Source organism: Lucilia sericata, unplaced genomic scaffold (assembly GCF_015586225.1).
Source record: "Lucilia sericata isolate MDLA Ls3-8-SP2 unplaced genomic scaffold, ASM1558622v1 Contig001649F_arrow, whole genome shotgun sequence".
Lineage (NCBI taxonomy): Eukaryota > Metazoa > Arthropoda > Insecta > Diptera > Calliphoridae > Lucilia > Lucilia sericata.
The window spans coordinates 27,060-46,493 of NW_023995563.1; the positions used below are offsets into that span (position 1 = coordinate 27,060).

The 19,434-nt window shown below is 31.6% G+C and overlaps 2 protein-coding genes across 31 annotated transcripts in view; one reads left to right on the forward strand and one right to left on the reverse strand.

The window, feature by feature from the left end:
• The window catches only part of LOC119612316 (trichoplein keratin filament-binding protein-like), a 65,405-nt gene that overhangs the window by 8,888 nt on the left and 37,083 nt on the right, over positions 1 to 19,434 (forward strand). For 2 of the 22 annotated variants that reach the window (XM_037968100.1, XM_037968103.1), the window contains exon 1: positions 410 to 840. The exons of 18 other annotated variants lie outside the window; for them this stretch is intronic. The gene's annotated coding sequence lies outside the window, so the exon portion shown is untranslated. Of the gene's footprint in view, positions 1 to 115; positions 841 to 19,434 lie in introns of those variants that run through there. 2 more of the 22 variants (XM_037968110.1, XM_037968093.1) reach the window with 2 other exon arrangements.
• Positions 751 to 15,512, reverse strand: LOC119612314 (glutamic acid-rich protein). 9 transcript variants are annotated; one of them, XM_037968082.1, is made up of 10 exons: positions 15,386 to 15,512; positions 7,892 to 9,157; positions 3,708 to 3,834; positions 3,559 to 3,648; positions 3,226 to 3,496; positions 2,676 to 3,161; positions 2,433 to 2,531; positions 1,539 to 1,795; positions 1,261 to 1,474; positions 892 to 1,198 (listed from the first exon to the last, which is right to left on the reverse strand). In XM_037968082.1, exons 2-10 carry the CDS (start codon positions 8,931 to 8,933, stop codon positions 998 to 1,000), a joined length of 2,787 nt encoding a protein of 928 aa, XP_037824010.1. In that variant the 5' UTR covers positions 8,934 to 9,157; positions 15,386 to 15,512; the 3' UTR covers positions 892 to 997. The 9 variants fall into 9 exon arrangements, with proteins under 9 accessions (XP_037824016.1, XP_037824013.1, XP_037824012.1 ...); XM_037968081.1 differs by having other exon boundaries at positions 15,373 to 15,512; XM_037968079.1 differs by having other exon boundaries at positions 15,337 to 15,512.

Here is a 19,434-nt window from a genome sequence, read left to right on the forward strand (position 1 = left end):
TATTGCAACTAAAAGTTCATTAAATTTTCCTTCAAATAACTTTTATAAAAATATGGTCACAAAGTATACAGAGATGTTATTTTTAACATTTACAAAAGTCTAAAATCAGCTTTTGTACAAATTTGTGGGAAGAGGTATATAAAATACAGCTAAAAAAATTAAGTGTAAAGTGTGGTGCGAAAGAGATAACAATAGTTTTTTTTTCTCGTGACGCCTCTGTGTTTGAAAATATAACAAGTTAGAGCGATATATTCGGATTTGCCGAATCTTAAATACCGTTCACCTATAATCTGGTTTTTTTATAAACACGTCAATTGTTTATAAAAATTTTTTAACTTCTGAAAGCTTTTAACTTCTGAAAGTTGAATAATTTGTATACACACGAACGAATCGAATTTTATTTCGAAATTACAAACGGAATGAAAAACTTATATATACCCATCTGACGATGGTGTAGGGTGAAATTAATTGAAGTGAAATTAATATTGACTAATGGCAACCCTGTTAATGTTTTACAGTTGAATATTTGACATTTCTTACATAGAATTGGTTGTTGTCTTTGATAAGCTAATCATTCTTAAGTCATAACCAACATATACATACATACATAATAAGAAGCAGCATTTGTTATGAAATTGTGTAAACAACTGCCGGCTAAAAGTTTTATTTTTTTCACTTTCAACTGCGAAATTTACTGAAAAACAACAAACATTTTAACGAAAAAATCAATTCTTACTAAAAAAAAGTGAATTTAGTCTTTCAAGTATTGGAGTGGGAATTTTTATTTTGTATGCATATTTTTACTGCGTATTAAAACTTGTACAAACATTTTACAAAAAGGTAAGAAGAAAATTGAATTCTCTTATTAGACAACCATCATAGATCGATATATAATGTATTATGTCAATGTTTATTAAAAAATTATATAGTAAATAATAAATAATTATGTATGAGTGTGTGTACGTGTAGTGTAGGTGAGTGGGGTTCTCCTGGTTAATTAAAAACCTAAATCAGCCAGCACTGAATCCAATTCAGATTGTAGATTGGAGGCCTTATAGCGAACTTGAGAAATTTCATCTTGCAAATTGTCAACATTGGCCTGCAATAGGACATTGCATTTTTTCATGGCAGACAAGCGTCCCTCATGTTTCTTGAGACGTGGTTCAAGGTTCTCCTTCTTGGCTGAATTGGGGGCATCCTGGAAATGTAACGAAAGTATATCAGTATTTGTTACAAATTGCCCAACTCGTTTTTACTTACCTCTGCTTCTGATTCACTTTCTGTCTCATTGCCACTTTCCTCAGACTCTGATTCTTCAGACTCTTCCTCAGATTCCTCTTCGGATTCTTCTTCCTCCTCCTCTTCCTTTTCTTCATCATCTTCATTCTCTTCATCCTCGTCGGCATCTTCCTTCATTGAAGCTGCCATTTTGTGTACTTCCTTTTCTAGTTTCTTGAATTTCTTCTTTTCTTCCCTATGTATTCAATAGATTAATTGAAAAAACTAAATCGCTTTAAAGTGTTTTTTCCAATACTTACTTGAGTATAACATGATTCTTTTTCATGGCCTCCTTGAGAGCCATTTTCTCCTTTTTGGCAGCTTCTTCCTTTACCTTTACCTTGGTTAATTTACTGCGCAATACTTTAACTTCCTTGACCAAACGTTTCTCACGTCTTTCGGCCTTCTTTTCTTCTGGCTCATCTGGATCACTTTCACTTTCAGCCAAGTCAAAGTCTGGTGAACTATCACGACCATTGTGAACATCACTGGCTCTTCTAGAGTCCAAGCCACCACCCTAATCAAACACGTAATGAAAATTTAGAAATCGTACAATCTCAACGTATGACTAAAAGAAGCATTTTAGAATCTTGGACATTTTGTTAAAACTTCGACTTATAAGAAAGTGTGAAACAATTTTTCCACTGAAACGTGAATAAATTTTCTATAGAAAAAGTTGTTAGATTCCAAACTATTTTTGTATACAAACAGTTGTCAGATTCCGAACAATTTTTGTATTGAAGGTTGTTAGATTCTGAACAAGTTTTCTATAGAAAAAGTTCTGAACAATTTTTCTATACAAAAAGTCGACAGATTCTAAACAAAATTTCTATAAAAAAGATGTCAGATTCTAAGCAAGTTTTTTATAAAAAAAAGATTTCAGATTTTTAACAAGTTTTCTATGAAAAACTTGAAAGTTTCTGAACAAGTTTTCTAGCGAAAATCTTGCCAGTTTGTGTACACTTTTTCTGCACAAAAAGTTGCTAGATTCAAGACAACATTTCTATAGAAAAGTTCTTAAACAGTGAACAACACTTCTATTGAAAAAGTTTTGAAATTGTGAAGTACTTTTCTATATAAGAAGTTTTAAAGTTTATAATTAAGGAGATTTTGTTAAAATATGTTTTTATAAAATTAGTTATTTCTTAAAATACCTTATGCTTGCCATTATGATGATAAAACGATAGCGTATGATCAAGATCATCATAATCATAGCAAAATTCAAATTGCGTTGAGTTAGTAAGCTGATGGCCCTTTAATAAAGCAAAGCAAGCCAAAATTGTTTAATTAAAGCAAAAAACTAAAGCAAATAAAGCAAATTACTAAAAACTAAATAAATTTAAATTACAGTTATTTAAAGTAAAGATTTTCTTTCTAATTCCACTTTTAAATGTTACCTGTAAAGCTTGTGCCAATTTTCTTTCCAACATTTGTATTTGTCTCTTTTGCTCTTCAATTTCACTCTTGGCTTGATCTAATTGTTCGCCCGTTGTTAAATATTTCTTTTCCAATTCCTTAGCAGTTTTCTTGGATTCTTCTGCCTCCTTTTTCAGTGAATTAACAAAAGCTTCTTCTGATTCGGGTGTGGTTTCCATGGTGGCGACAATAATTCTTGAACCATATTCCAAAGTTTTGTCTCTGGACTTTTCACGTTCTAGTTCAGCTTCTAAGGTGGCTATTTTGGCTAAAAGTTTTTTATTTTCTCTCTCTTGGGCCTCACGATTACGCAGTTCGAGTGCTAACATTTGTTTAGTGCTCTGCAAGTCATCGCGTATCTTATCAATGTCATCGAGTTCATCACCACTGGGATCGTCTAGTACTAAAGCGGAAACAATACTACCGGCACGTGTAGAGCTTGCAGAGGGTGCAGCACCATCGGTGGTCTGTAAAATGTATTTTAAATTATTTTGTTATTAGAAAATAACTAGTATTAGTAATATCACTTACATCTGTAGCTCCTGCTGCTCCTGGAGCACTGCCTAACATATTCACTTTAGATTGTGACTTTTGCAGTTGCTCTTCGATGGTCATTTGTCTGCGGAATTTCCTTAGACCTTCTATGAATGGCTTACTACGATCATTTGTTTGTGTGGGTTTCAATTTAATACCACCCTGGATTTGTTTCAACAGCTTATTGTGTGAATTATCCTTTTCGGTCTCATAAATAAATTTATTATCCACTTTGGTCATCGATTTGCAAGTGAGTATGGGTTGAGATCTATTATATAATTAAGAATAATTAAAAAATTATAAAATAAATTATAATTATTTAACACTCACCTGTCATTGCACTCCACATGTCGTAATTTCCTGCCACTTTCTACTTCCTTCATCATTTCCGACCAGTCAGGTCGTCGACGTGGTCTTGTTCTGCAATTATTAATTATTTAAAATTTAACTCTTTGTGTTAATTTTTTCATCAGACTTACTTTAGTTTTTCTATAGCTTGTTTTCGTGCCTCTGATATTTCCTTTTTCTCACCTGGCTTACCCAATGGTGGTGGAGGTGGTGGGGGAGCCTTGGGCACCAATGATGGTAATGGTGGTGGTGCCGGAACTAGATTTATAGAAATTTTAAAACATTATCATTTTTATTGTATAATAAAGCACAAAATTTCTTAAATTGTAAATTTTCTTTAAAGATGAGATTCGAATTTAATAAAATGTTAAAAATTGTTATTGATGTTAGTATTAATTTGCTGATTTTGAGAATGCAATAAAATTATTTACAGTGAAATGGATTGTATATGAAGTTTTAGAGTTTCTTTAGAAAAACTTTATCTAATTATTTTCTTTGGAAAACATTTTTAGCTTCAATCAACTTTTCTTTAAAAAAGTTACTCGAATATCTAAAAACTCTTTTATTCGAATTTGGACAACTTTTCTTTAGAACTTGTTCAAATTTGAACAAATTTCGTTAGAGAAACATCTTCGAATTTAAAGAAAGTTTCTTTAGACAATTTTGTTAAACATTTTACAATTTTTCTTTATAAAATGTTGTTCTTTTGGAAACACTTTTATTTAGAAAAGTTGTGAGAATTATATGTTCTAATAAATATTAAAATTTTATTTGACGAATATTTATTTCTGATCTAATTTAACATAATAAAATTGTATAAAATTCAATTTTCATTTGAGGTATGTGTTAAAAAAACTGTAAAATTGTTATTGAAATCTATTTATAATTATGCAAATATGTGTAGAGTGTGTGTACGTTTGTACTTGTATTTTAATGACCTAATTTTGAAAAAAATTTCTGTTTTATTTGATGCCATTTTATTTAGGTGTTATTAATTAACAACATCTGTTCCATTCAAATGATAATAAAATCATAAACATAAAATATTGAATTGTGTTTTTGAAAAATATGATATGAAGGCGAAATGAAACACAAAATATCTATGATACAGATACAAAAATTAATTCCCTTAAAAAATACATTACCGCAAAAAAATAAATTTATTATTTTCAAAAAAATTTATTATTGCATACTGCAGAATAGTAACGCACGAAATATTTACAAACAAGTTTAAAAAGCTTCATTCATTTTTAATAAAAATCAGTAAGAACAGTAGAAAAACTATTGAACAAAAGAGGAAGGAAACGCGTTTTTGCAATAGTCAGAGTCATGTTGAAGTAAAGCTGATTGGTTGTTTGATTGGGTTATAAAGAGGCATATTAACTTCGTTGGTTGTTTTCCTAATTGTTTAAAGTGTTAAAATGTAATTCTGCGTGATGTGTGCTACATTGATTTTCGTTTAATTATTTGCAGCAGATATTTTCTATATTTTTATATATACAAAATGTCTATATTCCACTGCAATGATATCAAAAATCATTGGAGGAATTCCGAATGTCATTTGTTCAATTTTGAACGTTTTTTTTTAAGAAAAAATTATCAATTTCAGTTCTAGTTCTAGTTCTAGTTCAGTTCTAGTTCAGTTCTAGTTCAGTTCTAGTTCAGTTCTAGTTCAGTTCTAGTTCAGTTCTAGTTCAGTTCTAGTTCAGTTCTAGTTCAGTTCTAGTTCAGTTCTAGTTCAGTTCTAGTTCACTTCTAGTTCAGTTCTAGTTCAGTTCTAGTTCAGTTCTAGTTCTGTTCTAGTTCAGTTCTAGTTCAGTTCAGTTCAGTTCTAGTTCAGTTCTAGTTCAGTTCTAGTTCAGTTCTAGTTCAGTTCTAGTTCAGTTCTTCAGTTCTAGTTCAGTTCTAGTTCAGTTCTAGTTCAGTTCTAGTTCAGTTCTAGTTTCAGTTCTAGTTACGTTCTAGTTCAGTTCTGTTCAGTTCTAGTTACAGTTCTATTTCTGTTCTAGTTCAGTTCTAGTTCGTTCTAGTCAGTTCTAGTTCAGTTCTAGTTCAGTTCTAGTTCAGTTCTATTCAGTTCTAGTTCAGTTCTAGTTCAGTTCTAGTTCGTTCTAGTTCATTCTAGTTCAGTTTAGTTCAGTTCTTTCAGTTCTAGATAAGTTCAGTCAGTTCTAGTTCAGTTCTAGTTCAGTTCTAGTTCAGTTCTAGTTCAGTTCTAGTTCAGTTCTAGTTCAGTTCTGTTCAAGTTCTAGTTCAGTTCTAGTTCAGTTCCTAGTTCAGTTCTAGTTCAGTTCTAGTTCAGTTCTAGTTCAGTTCTTAGTTCAGTTCTAGTTCAGTTCTAGTTCAGTTCTAGTTCAGTTCTAGTTCCGTCTAGTTCAGTTCTAGTTCAGTTCTAGTTCAGTTCTAGTAAGTTCTAGTTCAGTTCTAGTTCAGTTCTAGTTCAGTTCTATTTCAGTTATAGTTCAGTTCTAGTTCAGTTCTAGTTCAGTTTAGTTCAGTTCAGTTTCAGTTACTAGTTCAGTTCTATTGCAGTTCTAGTTCAGTTCTAGTTCAGTTCTAGTTAGTTCTAGTTCAGTTCTAGTTCAGTTCTAGTTCAGTTCTAGTTCAGTTCTAGTTCAGTTCTAGTTCAGTTCTAGTTCAGTTCTAGTTCTAGTTCTAGTTCTAGTTCTAGTTCTGTTCTAGTTCTGTTCTAGTTCAGTTCTAGTTCAGTTCTAGTTCAGTTCTAGTTCAGTTCTAGTTCAGTTCTAGTTCAGTTCTAGTTCAGTTCTAGTTCAGTTCTAGTTCAGTTCTAGTTCAGTTCTAGTTCAGTTCTAGTTCAATTCTAGTTCAGTTCTAGTTCAGTTCTAGTTCAGTTCTAGTTCAGTTCTAGTTCTAGTTCAGTTCTAGTTCAGTTCTAGTTCAGTTCTAGTTCAGTTCTAGTTCAGTTCTAGTTCAGTTCTAGTTCAGTTCTAGTTCAGTTCTAGTTCACTTCTAGTTCAGTTCTAGTTCTGTTCTAGTTCAGTTCTAGTTCAGTTCTAGTTCAGTTCTAGTTCAGTTCTAGTTCAGTTCTAGTTCAGTTCTAGTTCAGTTCTAGTTCAGTTCTAGTTCAGTTCTAGTTCAGTTCTAGTTCAGTTCTAGTTCAGTTCTAGTTCAGTTCTAGTTCAGTTCTAGTTCAGTTCTAGTTCAGTTCTAGTCAGTTCTAGTTCAGTTCTAGTTCAGTTCTAGTTCAGTTCTAGTTCAGTTCTAGTTCAGTTCTAGTTCAGTTCTAGTTCAGTTCTAGTTCAGTTCTAGTTCAGTTCTAGTTCAGTTCTAGTTCAGTTCTAGTTCAGTTCTAGTTCAGTTCTAGTTCAGTTCTAGTTCAGTTCTAGTTCAGTTCTAGTTCATTCTAGTTCAGTTCTAGTTCAGTTCTAGTTCAGTTCTAGTTCAGTTCTAGTTCAGTTCTAGTTCAGTTCTAGTTCAGTTCTAGTTCAGTTCTAGTTCAGTTCTAGTTCAGTTCTAGTTCAGTTCTAGTTCAGTTCTAGTTCAGTTCTAGTTCAGTTCTAGTTCAGTTCTAGTTCAGTTCTAGTTCAGTTCTAGTTCAGTTCTAGTTCAGTTCTAGTTCAGTCTGTCAGTTAGTTCAGTTCTAGTTCAGTTATAGTTCAGTTCTTAGTTCAGTTCTAGTTCAGTTTCTAGTTCAGTTCTCGTTTCAGTTCTAGTTCAGTTCTAGTTCGTTCTAGTTTCAGTTCTAGTTCAGTTCTAGTTTCAGTTCTAGTTTCAGTTCTAGTTCAGTTCTAGTTCCGTTCTTAGTTCAGTTCTAGTTCAGTTCTAGTTCAGTTTCTAGTTCAGTTCTAGTTCAGTTCTAGTTCAGTTCTAGTAAGTTCTAGTTCAGTTCTAGTTCAGTTCTAGTTCAGTTCTAGTTCAGTTCTAGTTCAGTTCTAGTTCAGTTCTAGTTCAGTTCTAGTTCAAGTTCTAGTTCAGTTCTAGTTCAGTTCTAGTTCAGTTCTAGTTCAGTTCTAGTTCAGTTCTAGTTCAGTTCTAGTTCAGTTCTAGTTCAGTCTAGTTTCAGTTCTAGTTCAGTTCTAGTTCAGTTCTAGTTCAGTTCTAGTTCAGTTCTAGTTCAGTTCTAGTTCAGTTCTAGTTCAGTTCTAGTTCAGTTCTAGTTCAGTTCTAGTTCTTTTTTGAACAACTTTTCTATAAGAAAACCTTTTCATAACTGAACAATTCTGATAACGCCAATATTTGTAGCACACAGCAGCCATTTGAGTAAAAAAAACTGTAGTAGTAAGAACTGCAATAGTTATAGTAGCAATTAAAAAAAGTAGTAGCATTGCCTAAACTTTGACCCGTTTAAACTTACCATTTTTGATACTGGGTTCGCGTTTAATTGACGGTGTTTTACGTAAAGTTTTCGTTTTAAATTCAGGTTTGGGTTCCTCTTTTGTTTCCTTAATTACCTCATCGACTTTGGGTACTTTTTTCAAAACCGGTCGTATTTTCATAATATTCTCTGAACTTTTACTAGGTAAGGGTTTCTCTTCGCGTTTAACATGACGCAATTTGGGCTTTTCTAATTTAAAACGTAAACGACGTTCGCGTTCTTCTTCGGTTTCACCTTCGACCGCCTCATCGTCATCTTCGATTTTTTTCATAGACTTGTCACGTTTAACGACAACCGGTCTAAGTTTGGGTTTTTCTATTGAAAAACGGCGTTTTAACTCACTTTCTTCTTCCTCTTTTTTGGGTGGTTGTGTTTTGGGTGGAATAATTTTTTTCCCAGCCGCTGTCGTGGCGGGAATTTTGCTGTTATTGTTGTTGGCTGGGGCTTGAGGTTTTTTAGCTGGTACTTTGGCGGATTCCTCTTCTTCAGATTCTTCTTCTTCAGATTCCTCTTCTTCGGTTTCTTCTTCTTCTGTTTCTTCTTCTGTCTCTTCTTCAGTTTCTTCTTCCTCCACCTCCTCCTCTTCCTCATCGGTTTCTTCTTCATCCGAAGAAGAGGGTGGTGTGGGTTCTTTTTTCTTAGCCGCTAGAGTTTTTGTTGTGCTGGCTGATGTTGTGGAGGGTTTTTTAACTGTTTCGGGTTCCTTTTTCACAGCTGTGGTGAGTTTCTTAACAGGTTCATTGGTTTTTTTCAAAGACTCACTAGCTTTCTTTAAAGTAGCACTGGGTTCTGCATTCGTTTTGCTTGCAGTGGTGGAGGGAGTAGTTTTCTTTAATATACTGGCATTGGGGGTTTCAGTTTCTTTGACGTCTATGCTTTTTCTGGCCCAAGGTATGGAGGTTTTGGTAGTGGGTTTTAAGCCACTTTGGGCTCCATCTTCTTTAACCCATGGTGGTCGAAAAGTGGTGCGACCCGCCGCATTACCACTAGTCGTTGTAGTTTTTGGTGCAACAAAAGGCATTTTTACACTTTAAAATAACTTTAATAAATATTTTCCAAATTTTTTTTATTCAACCAAGTTTTAAATCACTTAAAACATGTTTAATTTAGTTAAATACTATGTTTATGTTCGTTTAATTGTAATTTATTTTAATTTAATGTATTTTTCTTTTATTAAATTTTTATGACTAATCAAATATTTGTTTGCGCTTTTCTTTGTCGTTTAGTAAAAAATAATAATTCGTTCTGTGAAAGTGAAAAATTTATCTTTAATATTTTTATATTTTATTTAAAAATGTTTTTGTATTTTTATTAATTTTTTTTCGTTCTTTGAGTTTTCTTCTCAATATAAATTTTAAAGCACAACAACTGTTTATGTTTCCTAAAGGCATTTAACATTTTATTTTATATACAAAATTTATTTATTTTTTTTTATTTTTTGATTTTTAGTTTTATTTTTAGATAATGAATATTAAAATATTAGCATCACTAACAAACTGAACTAAAAACAAAAATGGTGTTTCTTTTTTTTTCATTTCTTGGCACAGACTTTTAGTCAAATTTGTTTACTAATACCGAAAATTTATATATAATTTTTTTATACTCATGACGTTGGAATATTGTCTTTATTATACATTTATGTATAAATAATAGATAAATACGAATTGATCATCAGTTTATAAATGGCTACTACAGGGATTTATTGAATTGAAACAGAAATTTATGTATAATATGTTTAATTAGCTTCATTATAGGGAATCAAATTTAGGAAATTTTAGGACTAAATTAAACATATTTAACTAAATAGAAAACTATATATTTCAAATATTTTTTTTTTTTAAATTAAACTCAAAAATCTATAAAACTACAGAATATGTCAATTTATTTGCTACGCAGGATTTCATTGTACAGTTATTTTCTAATCCAAGGTATATATTTCAAATGTTAAAGGACTTCTGTATTATAATAAGCCGAAGTAGAGATCTTTGTTAGCCAGTGAATGAATAAAACCCCTTAGATAAGAAACCATTCCATCCGAATTGACTCGATCAAAATGATAGATATGAAAAACTCTATAGGTTCTGATATGGTGAACGTTTCCAAACGAATTGATTTTGGTGGCGGAGTTAAGTTTTCAGTTCTAATTCAGTTCTAGTTCAGTTCTAGTTCAGTTCTAGTTCAGTTCTAGTTCAGTTCTAGTTCAGTTCTAGTTCAGTTCTAGTTCAGTTCTAGTTCAGTTCTAGTTCAGTTCTAGTTCAGTTCTAGTTCAGTTCTAGTTCAGTTCTAGTTCAGTTCTAGTTCAGTTCTAGTTCAGTTCTAGTTCAGTTCTAGTTCAGTTCTAGTTCAGTTCTAGTTCAGTTCTAGTTCAGTTCTAGTTCAGTTCTAGTTCAGTTCTAGTTCAGTTCTAGTTCAGTTCTAGTTCAGTTCTAGTTCAGTTCTAGTTCAGTTCTAGTTCAGTTCTAGTTCAGTTCTAGTTCAGTTCTAGTTCAGTTCTAGTTCTAGTTCAGTTCTAGTTCAGTTCTAGTTCAGTTCTAGTTCAGTTCTAGTTCAGTTCTAGTTCAGTTCTAGTTCAGTTCTAGTTCAGTTCAGTTCAGTTCAGTTCAGTTCTAGTTCAGTTCAGTTCTAGTTCAGTTCTAGTTCAGTTCTACTTCAGTTCTACTTCAGTTCTACTTCAGTTCTAGTTCAGTTCTACTTTAGTTCTACTTCAGTTCTACTTCAGTTCTAGTTCAGTTCTTGTTCAGTTGTAGTCCTAGTTCAATTTTAGTGCAGTTATATTTAGTAGCTTTTTGCCATCACTGTATATAATCAATCATAAAGATTTTTAGTTTCTGAAGGAATAAAATGAATAAAACCCCTTTAGATAAGAAACCATTTCATCCGAATTGACTCGATCAAAATGATAGATATGAAAAACTCTATAGGTTCTGATATGGTGAACGTTTCCAAACGAATTGATTTTGGTGGCGGAGTTAAGTTTTCAGTTCTAATTCAGTTCTAGTTCAGTTCTAGTTCAGTTCTAGTTCAGTTCTAGTTCAGTTCTAGTTCAGTTCTAGTTCAGTTCTAGTTCAGTTCTAGTTCAGTTCTAGTTCAGTTCTAGTTCAGTTCTAGTTCAGTTCTAGTTCAGTTCTAGTTCAGTTCTAGTTCAGTTCTAGTTCAGTTCTAGTTCAGTTCTAGTTCAGTTCTAGTTTCAGTTCTAGTTCAGTTCTAGTTCAGTTCTAGTTCAGTTCTAGTTCAGTTCTAGTTCAGTTCTAGTTCAGTTCTAGTTCAGTTCTAGTTCAGTTCTAGTTCAGTTCTAGTTCAGTTCTAGTTCAGTTCTAGTTCAGTTCTAGTTCAGTTCTAGTTCAGTTCTAGTTCAGTTCTAGTTCAGTTCTAGTCAGTTCTAGTTCAGTTCTAGTTCAGTTCTAGTTCAGTTCTAGTTCAGTTCTAGTTCAGTTCTAGTTCAGTTCTAGTTCAGTTCTAGTTCAGTTCTAGTTCAGTTCTAGTTCTAGTTCAGTTCTAGTTCAGTTCTAGTTCAGTTCTAGTTCAGTTCTAGTTCAGTTCTAGTTCAGTTCTAGTTCAGTTCTAGTTCAGTTCTAGTTCAGTTCTAGTTCAGTTCTAGTTCTAGTTCAGTTCTAGTTCAGTTCTAGTTCAGTTCTAGTTCAGTTCAGTTCTAGTTCAGTTCAGTTCTAGTTTAGTTCTAGTTCAGTTCTACTTCAGTTCTACTTCAGTTCTACTTCAGTTCTACTTCAGTTCTACTTCAGTTCTACTTCAGTTCTAGTTCAGTTCTACTTTAGTTCTACTTCAGTTCTACTTCAGTTCTACTTCAGTTCTAGTTCAGTTCTTGTTCAGTTCTAGTCCTAGTTCAATTTTAGTGCAGTTATATTTAGTAGCTTTTTGCCATCACTGTATATAATCAATCATAAAGATTTTTAGTTTCTGAAGGAATAAAATGAATAAAACCCCTTTAGATAAGAAACTATTTCATCCGAATTGACTCGATCAAAATGATAGATATGAAAAACTCTATATGTTCTGATATGGTGAACGTTTCCAAACGAATTGATTTTGGTGGCGGAGTTAAGTTTTCTCGATTTGTCTCACGCTTCTCTAAAGATATCAATATGCTTCAGGGACTGTTATCTTGATGACTACCCGTACTTTAATGTTATTGCTTTTCGAAGGGAAATAGTTGTTAACTCTATCTGATACCATAATTATCGACAGTATATCTCGAGAACACCAACACTGACAGTTGAAAAAGCGAAGAAAGAATGTTTGACTTCGCTGTTCGAGAAAAGTAATGGTATTGAATCGGAGGAAAATCTTCTGGAACGAGTCGCAACCTTCCATTTCAAACCTACAGTGCCTTTTTGAATAGATAACTGAAATTTTAACAGTTAATATCTAAAATTTATTACAAAATAATTTTCATTGCATTTGATTTTTCCCCAATTTTTCCATTAAAATTAGCTGGTTAAATGCTTCTCTATTGATCATTTAATATTTTTATTATTTCACTTTATTCATTCAAAATATTTCTTTTTTTTTGCCAACAATTCATTCTCTCACTCCCAGTTGTTTCCAAATTTCTCCGAGTTATTCGCATATTTTTGTGTTTATTTAAAATAAAAATTTTTTGGTGTCGTTGTTTGGTTTTTGTTGTTCTTTTTTTTCAATCTTTATTTTTACTCGATTTAATTTTATTTTGGTGAAAATTGTGAAAAAAAATGTTTTTAGTGTTTATATAGATATTTGGTTATAGGGAGAGAGGGGATGTATGAAGAGCCGTATATACAAAAGTGATGGGGCTAGTATACAAAAAAATTTACATATGTTGTTTTGGTGGAATGTATACAGTAAATGGCGTATATAGATTTATGATACCGATTTTAACTCGCTATAGTAAGGTTTGAAAATTTGAAATAGTATTATTAATTTCCAGAAACATTGAAATGGTCTAGATTTAGCAACATAAACTTATGTTATGATCCTCACCATTCATAATGGCTGAACTCCACCTAGAAGCTAGTCACTGATCATTCTTGACGAATGACGAAGTGCTTTACGTGAACACGTGCCGTGTGTTCATCGCCTATTACACGGTGGTCTTTTTCAACCTCTTGATGAGCTTTTGCGACGACTCATCACCGCCCCATTGTGTTTCTTACACACAGGTGGCAATTTACGTATATGAAAGTTCCGGTCCAGTATAAGTGCACTTTGCTCAAGTACTTAAGCTATCTAATCTCTGAACATTGCTAGCCTGTTGCTTAACTTCCGAGATGCAAAAAAATCACATCCGTTTACAACCACGAAGATGAGAGGTCCTCTGTTGAGTCGGCAACAGCACCTATAGACGTAACCGTTAGACTAAAGTACAAGTCCATCAAATAAGCCGAGACTTTGTTCTTACTCAGAGTGACACACTGTGGTAATTCTGGTATGAACAGAGTTTACACTGAACATAACTGTAAAAGGAAGGAAAATTCAATGGTATCACTTGTATAAAATACCTTTAATACATCAACATTCAACCCAGCACACTTCTCAATTATCCGACACACTCATAAGAGAACAACATACGACAGACTCACTCTAGGTATACGGGCGGATGAGTTCCGTATACCCCTACATTCATCCTGTATCATATACAATTAACTCATTTCCAACGCTTAGTCCCACAGTCACTCCTCTGTGGGGTATCTGTTATCAATCGGCAACAGCACCGAACTTATCCCGAGATATAGATTTCACCGTGCATCAGTCTTTTAATTGCCAATTTGGGTTTAAACCACAGCCGCTACGTGGATCCCGAAGGAACCTGAACCAACTGACCAGACAGGACATGTCCCTGGTGAGGGATCATTCTTCACGGTTAACATTTTTCGAACATCTAATCGACATGTAGCAATCATTATCTCAAGTCGATAACATTACACAAAGCCCATTCGATGATCCCGCTACTCGGATCCATTCCCACCATTGGATCTTACTAAAAACCAGTACAGTAGCAGTAGGTCTTGTATGACTTTGATCAACTGTGAGTTGATGTATGATCACTTCTCTTGGTAACTTGCCATGTAAAAACATTAAATGCGGGAAGTCAATATAGTAAAATGACTTCTTGCATGGTAAAAGTTCGGTATCGCTAATAACATACAATTAATAACGACATTCGCCAAAGATCACACTATGATGAAAACATTCATTCCATTTTAAATAGAAGTTTAACTTTAATCAGATGTTTCTAATAGAGATTTCTGTCGCTTTTGAATCTAGATCTGCCTCCAGATCTAGGAAATGTAACGAGAATCTTCGTTTGACAGATAAGAACGAAAAAACGATTTCGTGCTCGATTAAATCCATACTAAAGGCTTATTTTAAGCAAAAGTGCTTATTTACAACCAAGTCTAGAGAGGAAAAGGTGAAAGCAATTCTCTTTCGAAAAATGCGAGGTTTTGGTTTATTAAAAAAAGGAAAAAAGTAGACCTATGCTAAGGACTGTTTGCCGAGAAAAAAAACTTCTGGTCATTCTCTGACAGAGTTAATGTTAGTTTCTTAATTTCCCTTCTTTTTACGAATGTCTCAACAAAGATTAAACACTTTCCAAAAAGCAATTTTTCTACACTTTTTGATGTAATAGAGGTTTTATCGATCGATTTCGATAACAATCGAAATCAATATTTTAATTCTATAAATATTGATACAAGATTCTTGATTCTCTTGCAGTCATCTAAATTATTCAAAACCCCTTAAACTTTTTCCCAGTCACCGACTGTAGCATCACACATCATTCAGTCCGCCGTATATATTCTTTGTTATACATACATACAATAAATACTATTTGTGTATTTTTTGAATTAAAGAACGAACCGAAATGTCTGAAATAAAGGCGAATAAAACAAAAAAAAAAAAAAAAAAAACATTTTTGTACACATATACAAAACACAAAAATATAAAATAAAAGTTTAATTTCCTACGAGAAAAACGACGAAAAAAGAACGGACAAAAATTTAAAAAAAAAAAAAAAATAATAAATTTTGTATAAAAATAAATTTATGGAGGCGTTATAACGCAATATATTTTGAATTTAAAAAATATTCATTGTGTCACTTTGCTACAATATATAGAACATTATTTAATTAAATAAATATTTTATATGCATTATTGACAAAAATATTGTAATACAAATAAACTACAAATATGTCAAATTAAGGCCAAATTAAGGCAATTAATAAAATGGATAAATCACTATATTTTCGAAAATTTTTATATTTTTAAAACCCTTAAACAGTTGTTGTGTTTTTTTTAAGCTGAAAGTCTTCAAGGTTTTTTTAAATTTGTTTAAAATAAATTTCTTGATATTTTTATCCAGTATTTTTTTTTTAGATTTGTTCTTTTTTATTTCCAATTATATATACTTTTTTATAAAAATAATTCTTTACACTTTGCACTGTTCGTTTTTATATTTTTTTCAATACTTTTTTTCCATACAAATAGAAATATTTTCTTTAGATTTTTTTCTTTTTTTATATTTCTGTGTGTGTTTGTTCGACCTTACGCACTAAAACGTACAAAATTATATCTAGACAATATCGTTCCACGGCCTAAAATGAACTAGTCAAATTATGGCTGGCAAAAGTTTCATTTGGCCAAATAAAAATCAAAAAAAGAAAATTCTAAAATTTTCAATTTTCTCTGTAAAAAAGTATTTTTGAAAATGTTTTAGTATAATTCCTCAGTTTATTTTATATTTCCGTTAAAGAGTTTTTCCGGATCTTAGCACTGCTCTGCTCTTTGTATGTACTCTGCTCTCTTGTCTGCCAGATCTATTCTCCTGTTTATTGTTGCTCCAAATGCAAAAATATTTTGCGGTATTTGCATTATTTCATTTTTTGTGTTTTCAATTTGGAATATTTTCGTGAGCAAAAGTGAGTGAGTGAAGTGAGTGTTAATGATGTTTTTTTTTTCAGAAAATTTTCGTTAAACATTTTGTTGTTGTTTACTGAGGATGACCACATTTGTTGTATATTTAGTATTTCGAAATTTTCATTAACAAGGAGATTGTTCCCCCACCCTTACACTTGCTTTTTCTTTTTCTTGTTTTTTTTTTCTCCATCTTCATGTCATTTCCATTTGATTTGTAGAGTTTGTTATACAAAAAGAAAATTGTTTGCAGTCAGTCGTCTATGAAATATTGTTTATTTCTTAATGTTTTTTTATTTAATTATAATTAACAATATTTGTTCGTTTTTCTTGTTTTTGGGGGCAGTTCATTGTTCTTCTTTTGGAGGTTTTTTTTAAATGTTTATGCAATTGTGGTTATTTTCAATATCATTTATATGGAAAAATTTAATATATAAATTGAATATAAGGAAAATTTGTGTTTTGAAGAGTAATATTTTTAATAAATATGTAAAACAAAATCTTTCTTTATAGTTTATTTTATAAACAAAACAGTTTTGTTTATTTCCTTCATTTTAAGATAATATTTAATCCAAAATACTAATAATACTTGAGTGAAAATTAATGTTTAATCAATTTTTTTCTTTTTTTCGCGAAAAAGTCTAGTCTAGTAGTCTATAGTCTAGTCTATAGTCTAGTCTATAGTCTAGTCTATAGTCTAGTCTATAGTCTAGTCTATAGTCTAGTCTATAGTCTAGTCTATAGTCTAGTCTATAGTCTAGTCTAGTCTATAGTCTAGTCTATAGTCTAGTCTATAGTCTAGTCTATAGTCTAGTCTATAGTCTAGTCTATAGTCTAGTCTATAGTCTAGTCTATAGTCTAGTCTATAGTCTAGTCTATAGTCTAGTCTATAGTCTAGTCTATAGTCTAGTCTATAGTCTAGTCTATAGTCTAGTCTATAGTCTAGTCTATAGTCTAGTCTATAGTCTAGTCTATAGTCTAGTCTATAGTCTAGTCTATAGTCTAGTCTATAGTCTAGTCTATAGTCTAGTCTATAGTCTAGTCTATAGTCTAGTCTATAGTCTAGTCTATAGTCTAGTCTATAGTCTAGTCTATAGTCTAGTCTATAGTCTAGTCTATAGTCTAGTCTATAGTCTAGTCTATAGTCTAGTCTATAGTCTAGTCTATAGTCTAGTCTATAGTCTAGTCTATAGTCTAGTCTATAGTCTAGTCTATAGTCTAGTCTATAGTCTAGTCTATAGTCTAGTCTATAGTCTAGTCTATAGTCTAGTCTATAGTCTAGTCTATAGTCTAGTCTATAGTCTAGTCTATAGTCTAGTCTATAGTCTAGTCTATAGTCTAGTCTATAGTCTAGTCTATAGTCTAGTCATAGTCTAGTCTCTAGTCTAGTCTATAGTCTAGTCTATAGTCTAGTCTATAGTCTAGTCTATAGTCTAGTCTATAGTCTAGTCTATAGTCTAGTCTATAGTCTAGTCTATAGTCTAGTCTATAGTCTAGTCTATAGTCTAGTCTATAGTCTAGTCTATAGTCTAGTCTATAGTCTAGTCTATAGTCTAGTCTATAGTCTAGTCTATAGTCTAGTCTATTCTAGTTAGTATAGTCTAGTCTATAGTCTATAGTCTAGTCTATATTCTAGTCTATAGTCTAGTCTATAGTCTAGTCTATAGTCTAGACTATAGTCTAGTCTATAGTCTAGTCTATAGTCTAGTCTATAGTCTAGTCTATAGTCTAGTCTATAGTCTAGTCTATAGTCTAGTCTATAGTCTAGTCTATAGTCTAGTCTATAGTCTAGTCTATAGTCTAGTCTATAGTCTAGTCTATAGTCTAGTCTATAGTCTAGTCTATAGTCTAGTCTATAGTCTAGTCTATAGTCTAGTCTATAGTCTAGTCTATAGTCTAGTCTATAGTCTAGTCTATAGTCTAGTCTATAGTCTAGTCTATAGTCTAGTCTATAGTATAGTCTATAGTCTAGTCTATAGTCTAGATAGTCTAGTCTATAGTCTAGTCTATAGCCTAGTCTCGTCTATAGTCTAGTCTATAGTCTCGTCTATAGTGTAGTCTATAGTCTCGTCTATAGTGTAGTCTATAGTCTAGTCTATAGTCTAGTATATAGTCTAGTCTATAGTCTAGTCTATAATATAATCCAAATTTCAGCATAGATCACAATAAAGGTCTAGTTTCGTTTATACGTACAGGAATTATGTTACAGTGATGATGCTTGTGATGATTTATTACTATTTGATCAAAACTCCCAATTAGGCCGACTTTCGAAAAAATATCAAGGTGTAGGTCGAGAATGACTATACTATTTTGTTGCATTTGGCCCCTGTTTTTGGATAATGGAAATGTTAGTGAGAGTGAAAGAGAGAATGATTGTTGTTTAGTTTACGCAAAATGCAAGGTTTTTGAATTAAAAAAGTATTTCTTATGTAAAATCTTTGAAAAAAAAAGATTTTTGCTAGACATTGTAAGTTAATTAATTAAAAAATTTACGTATGTTTTCCCTAATTAAGTTTAGTTTAAAAAATGTGTGACAACAAGCAGTCCTTTAAAATAAATGACTTTCTGTGATTTTGTTTTAATAATTAATAACAATATTACCTTTTCTACCCAGCTGTCATGTTGTCAAATAAAGCAATATTGTATAATTGTTTTATAATAAAGTACCTTTGAGGATTATAAGCTTTATATATTGAAACAAATAAATGATAAATTGAAAAGGGATTTTTTAACAAATCACCATTTTATAAAGTACAATATGAAAGCTTAAGAATGGGTTGTGGGTGAAAAAAAAAAAAAAAACAAATTGAAATAATAACATTAAAAACTATACATTAGCACTTACATTTAAATTCTATATTATATGGACTGTCAATTTCCAATTGAGAGATAAATCTCTTACGAATCTCCACATACAATATGTCCATTACTCAAGAGTATTAACGCGAAAATCCCTCTCAGAAATTATAAATAAAAGAAGTATAAATGAAAGAAAATGTGAACTGCCTCCTACACTTATCAAGTGTTTTTCTTTTTTTGTTTTTCCCAATGACGTTGGAGATGATAATGTGTTAATTACCTTAAATAGACTAAATGATGTTGGTGGTAAATGGCCCAATTAAAATTGTTTGTTTGAGAATAACAAAAGAAAAATGCTATGATATTAAAAAAAGAAAAGCAAACAGCAAATGAAAATCAACTTATTTTGTCTGTAAGTAATAATAATGAAAATTAAAGAAAATATAACGAAAAAATACATAGTGAAAAGACAAGTGTCACAAAAATAACCTCTTTTGTTTTTCAATGTAAATGTCAGAGAGATAAAAATAAAGTAAATAAAATTACAAATTAAAAATCTGCAAAAGAAATTACCAAAAAAAAAAAATCAAGAGAGAAATAATAAAGATGAAAATATATCTAGACGGAGTGGCGAATTTTAAACACCCTATATTGGTACATTTAGTTGGTACTAAAAGAATTGCTACTTTTTTTCCAATTACCCACTAAGACAACACAAAAAAGTGTCAAGATATCAGTATTAACGACAAGTTGAATTTGAAAGTTAAAATTTTCCTGCAACTATATAAAAATATAATCTCACCACCTATCTATCAGTA

Bases quoted from the DNA above. Each gene is read 5' to 3' on its own strand.
- LOC119612314 (XM_037968082.1), bottom strand. From the start codon at position 8,933: ATGCCTTTTGTTGCACCAAAAACTACAACGACTAGTGGTAATGCGGCG. The intron at 2,532-2,675 runs GTAACATTTAAA...GCTTTATTAAAG, and splicing joins AATTGGCACAAGCTTTACAG to GGCCATCAGCTTACTAACTC. The intron at 1,199-1,260 runs GTAAGTAAAAAC...TTACATTTCCAG, and splicing joins AAAGTGAATCAGAAGCAGAG to GATGCCCCCAATTCAGCCAA.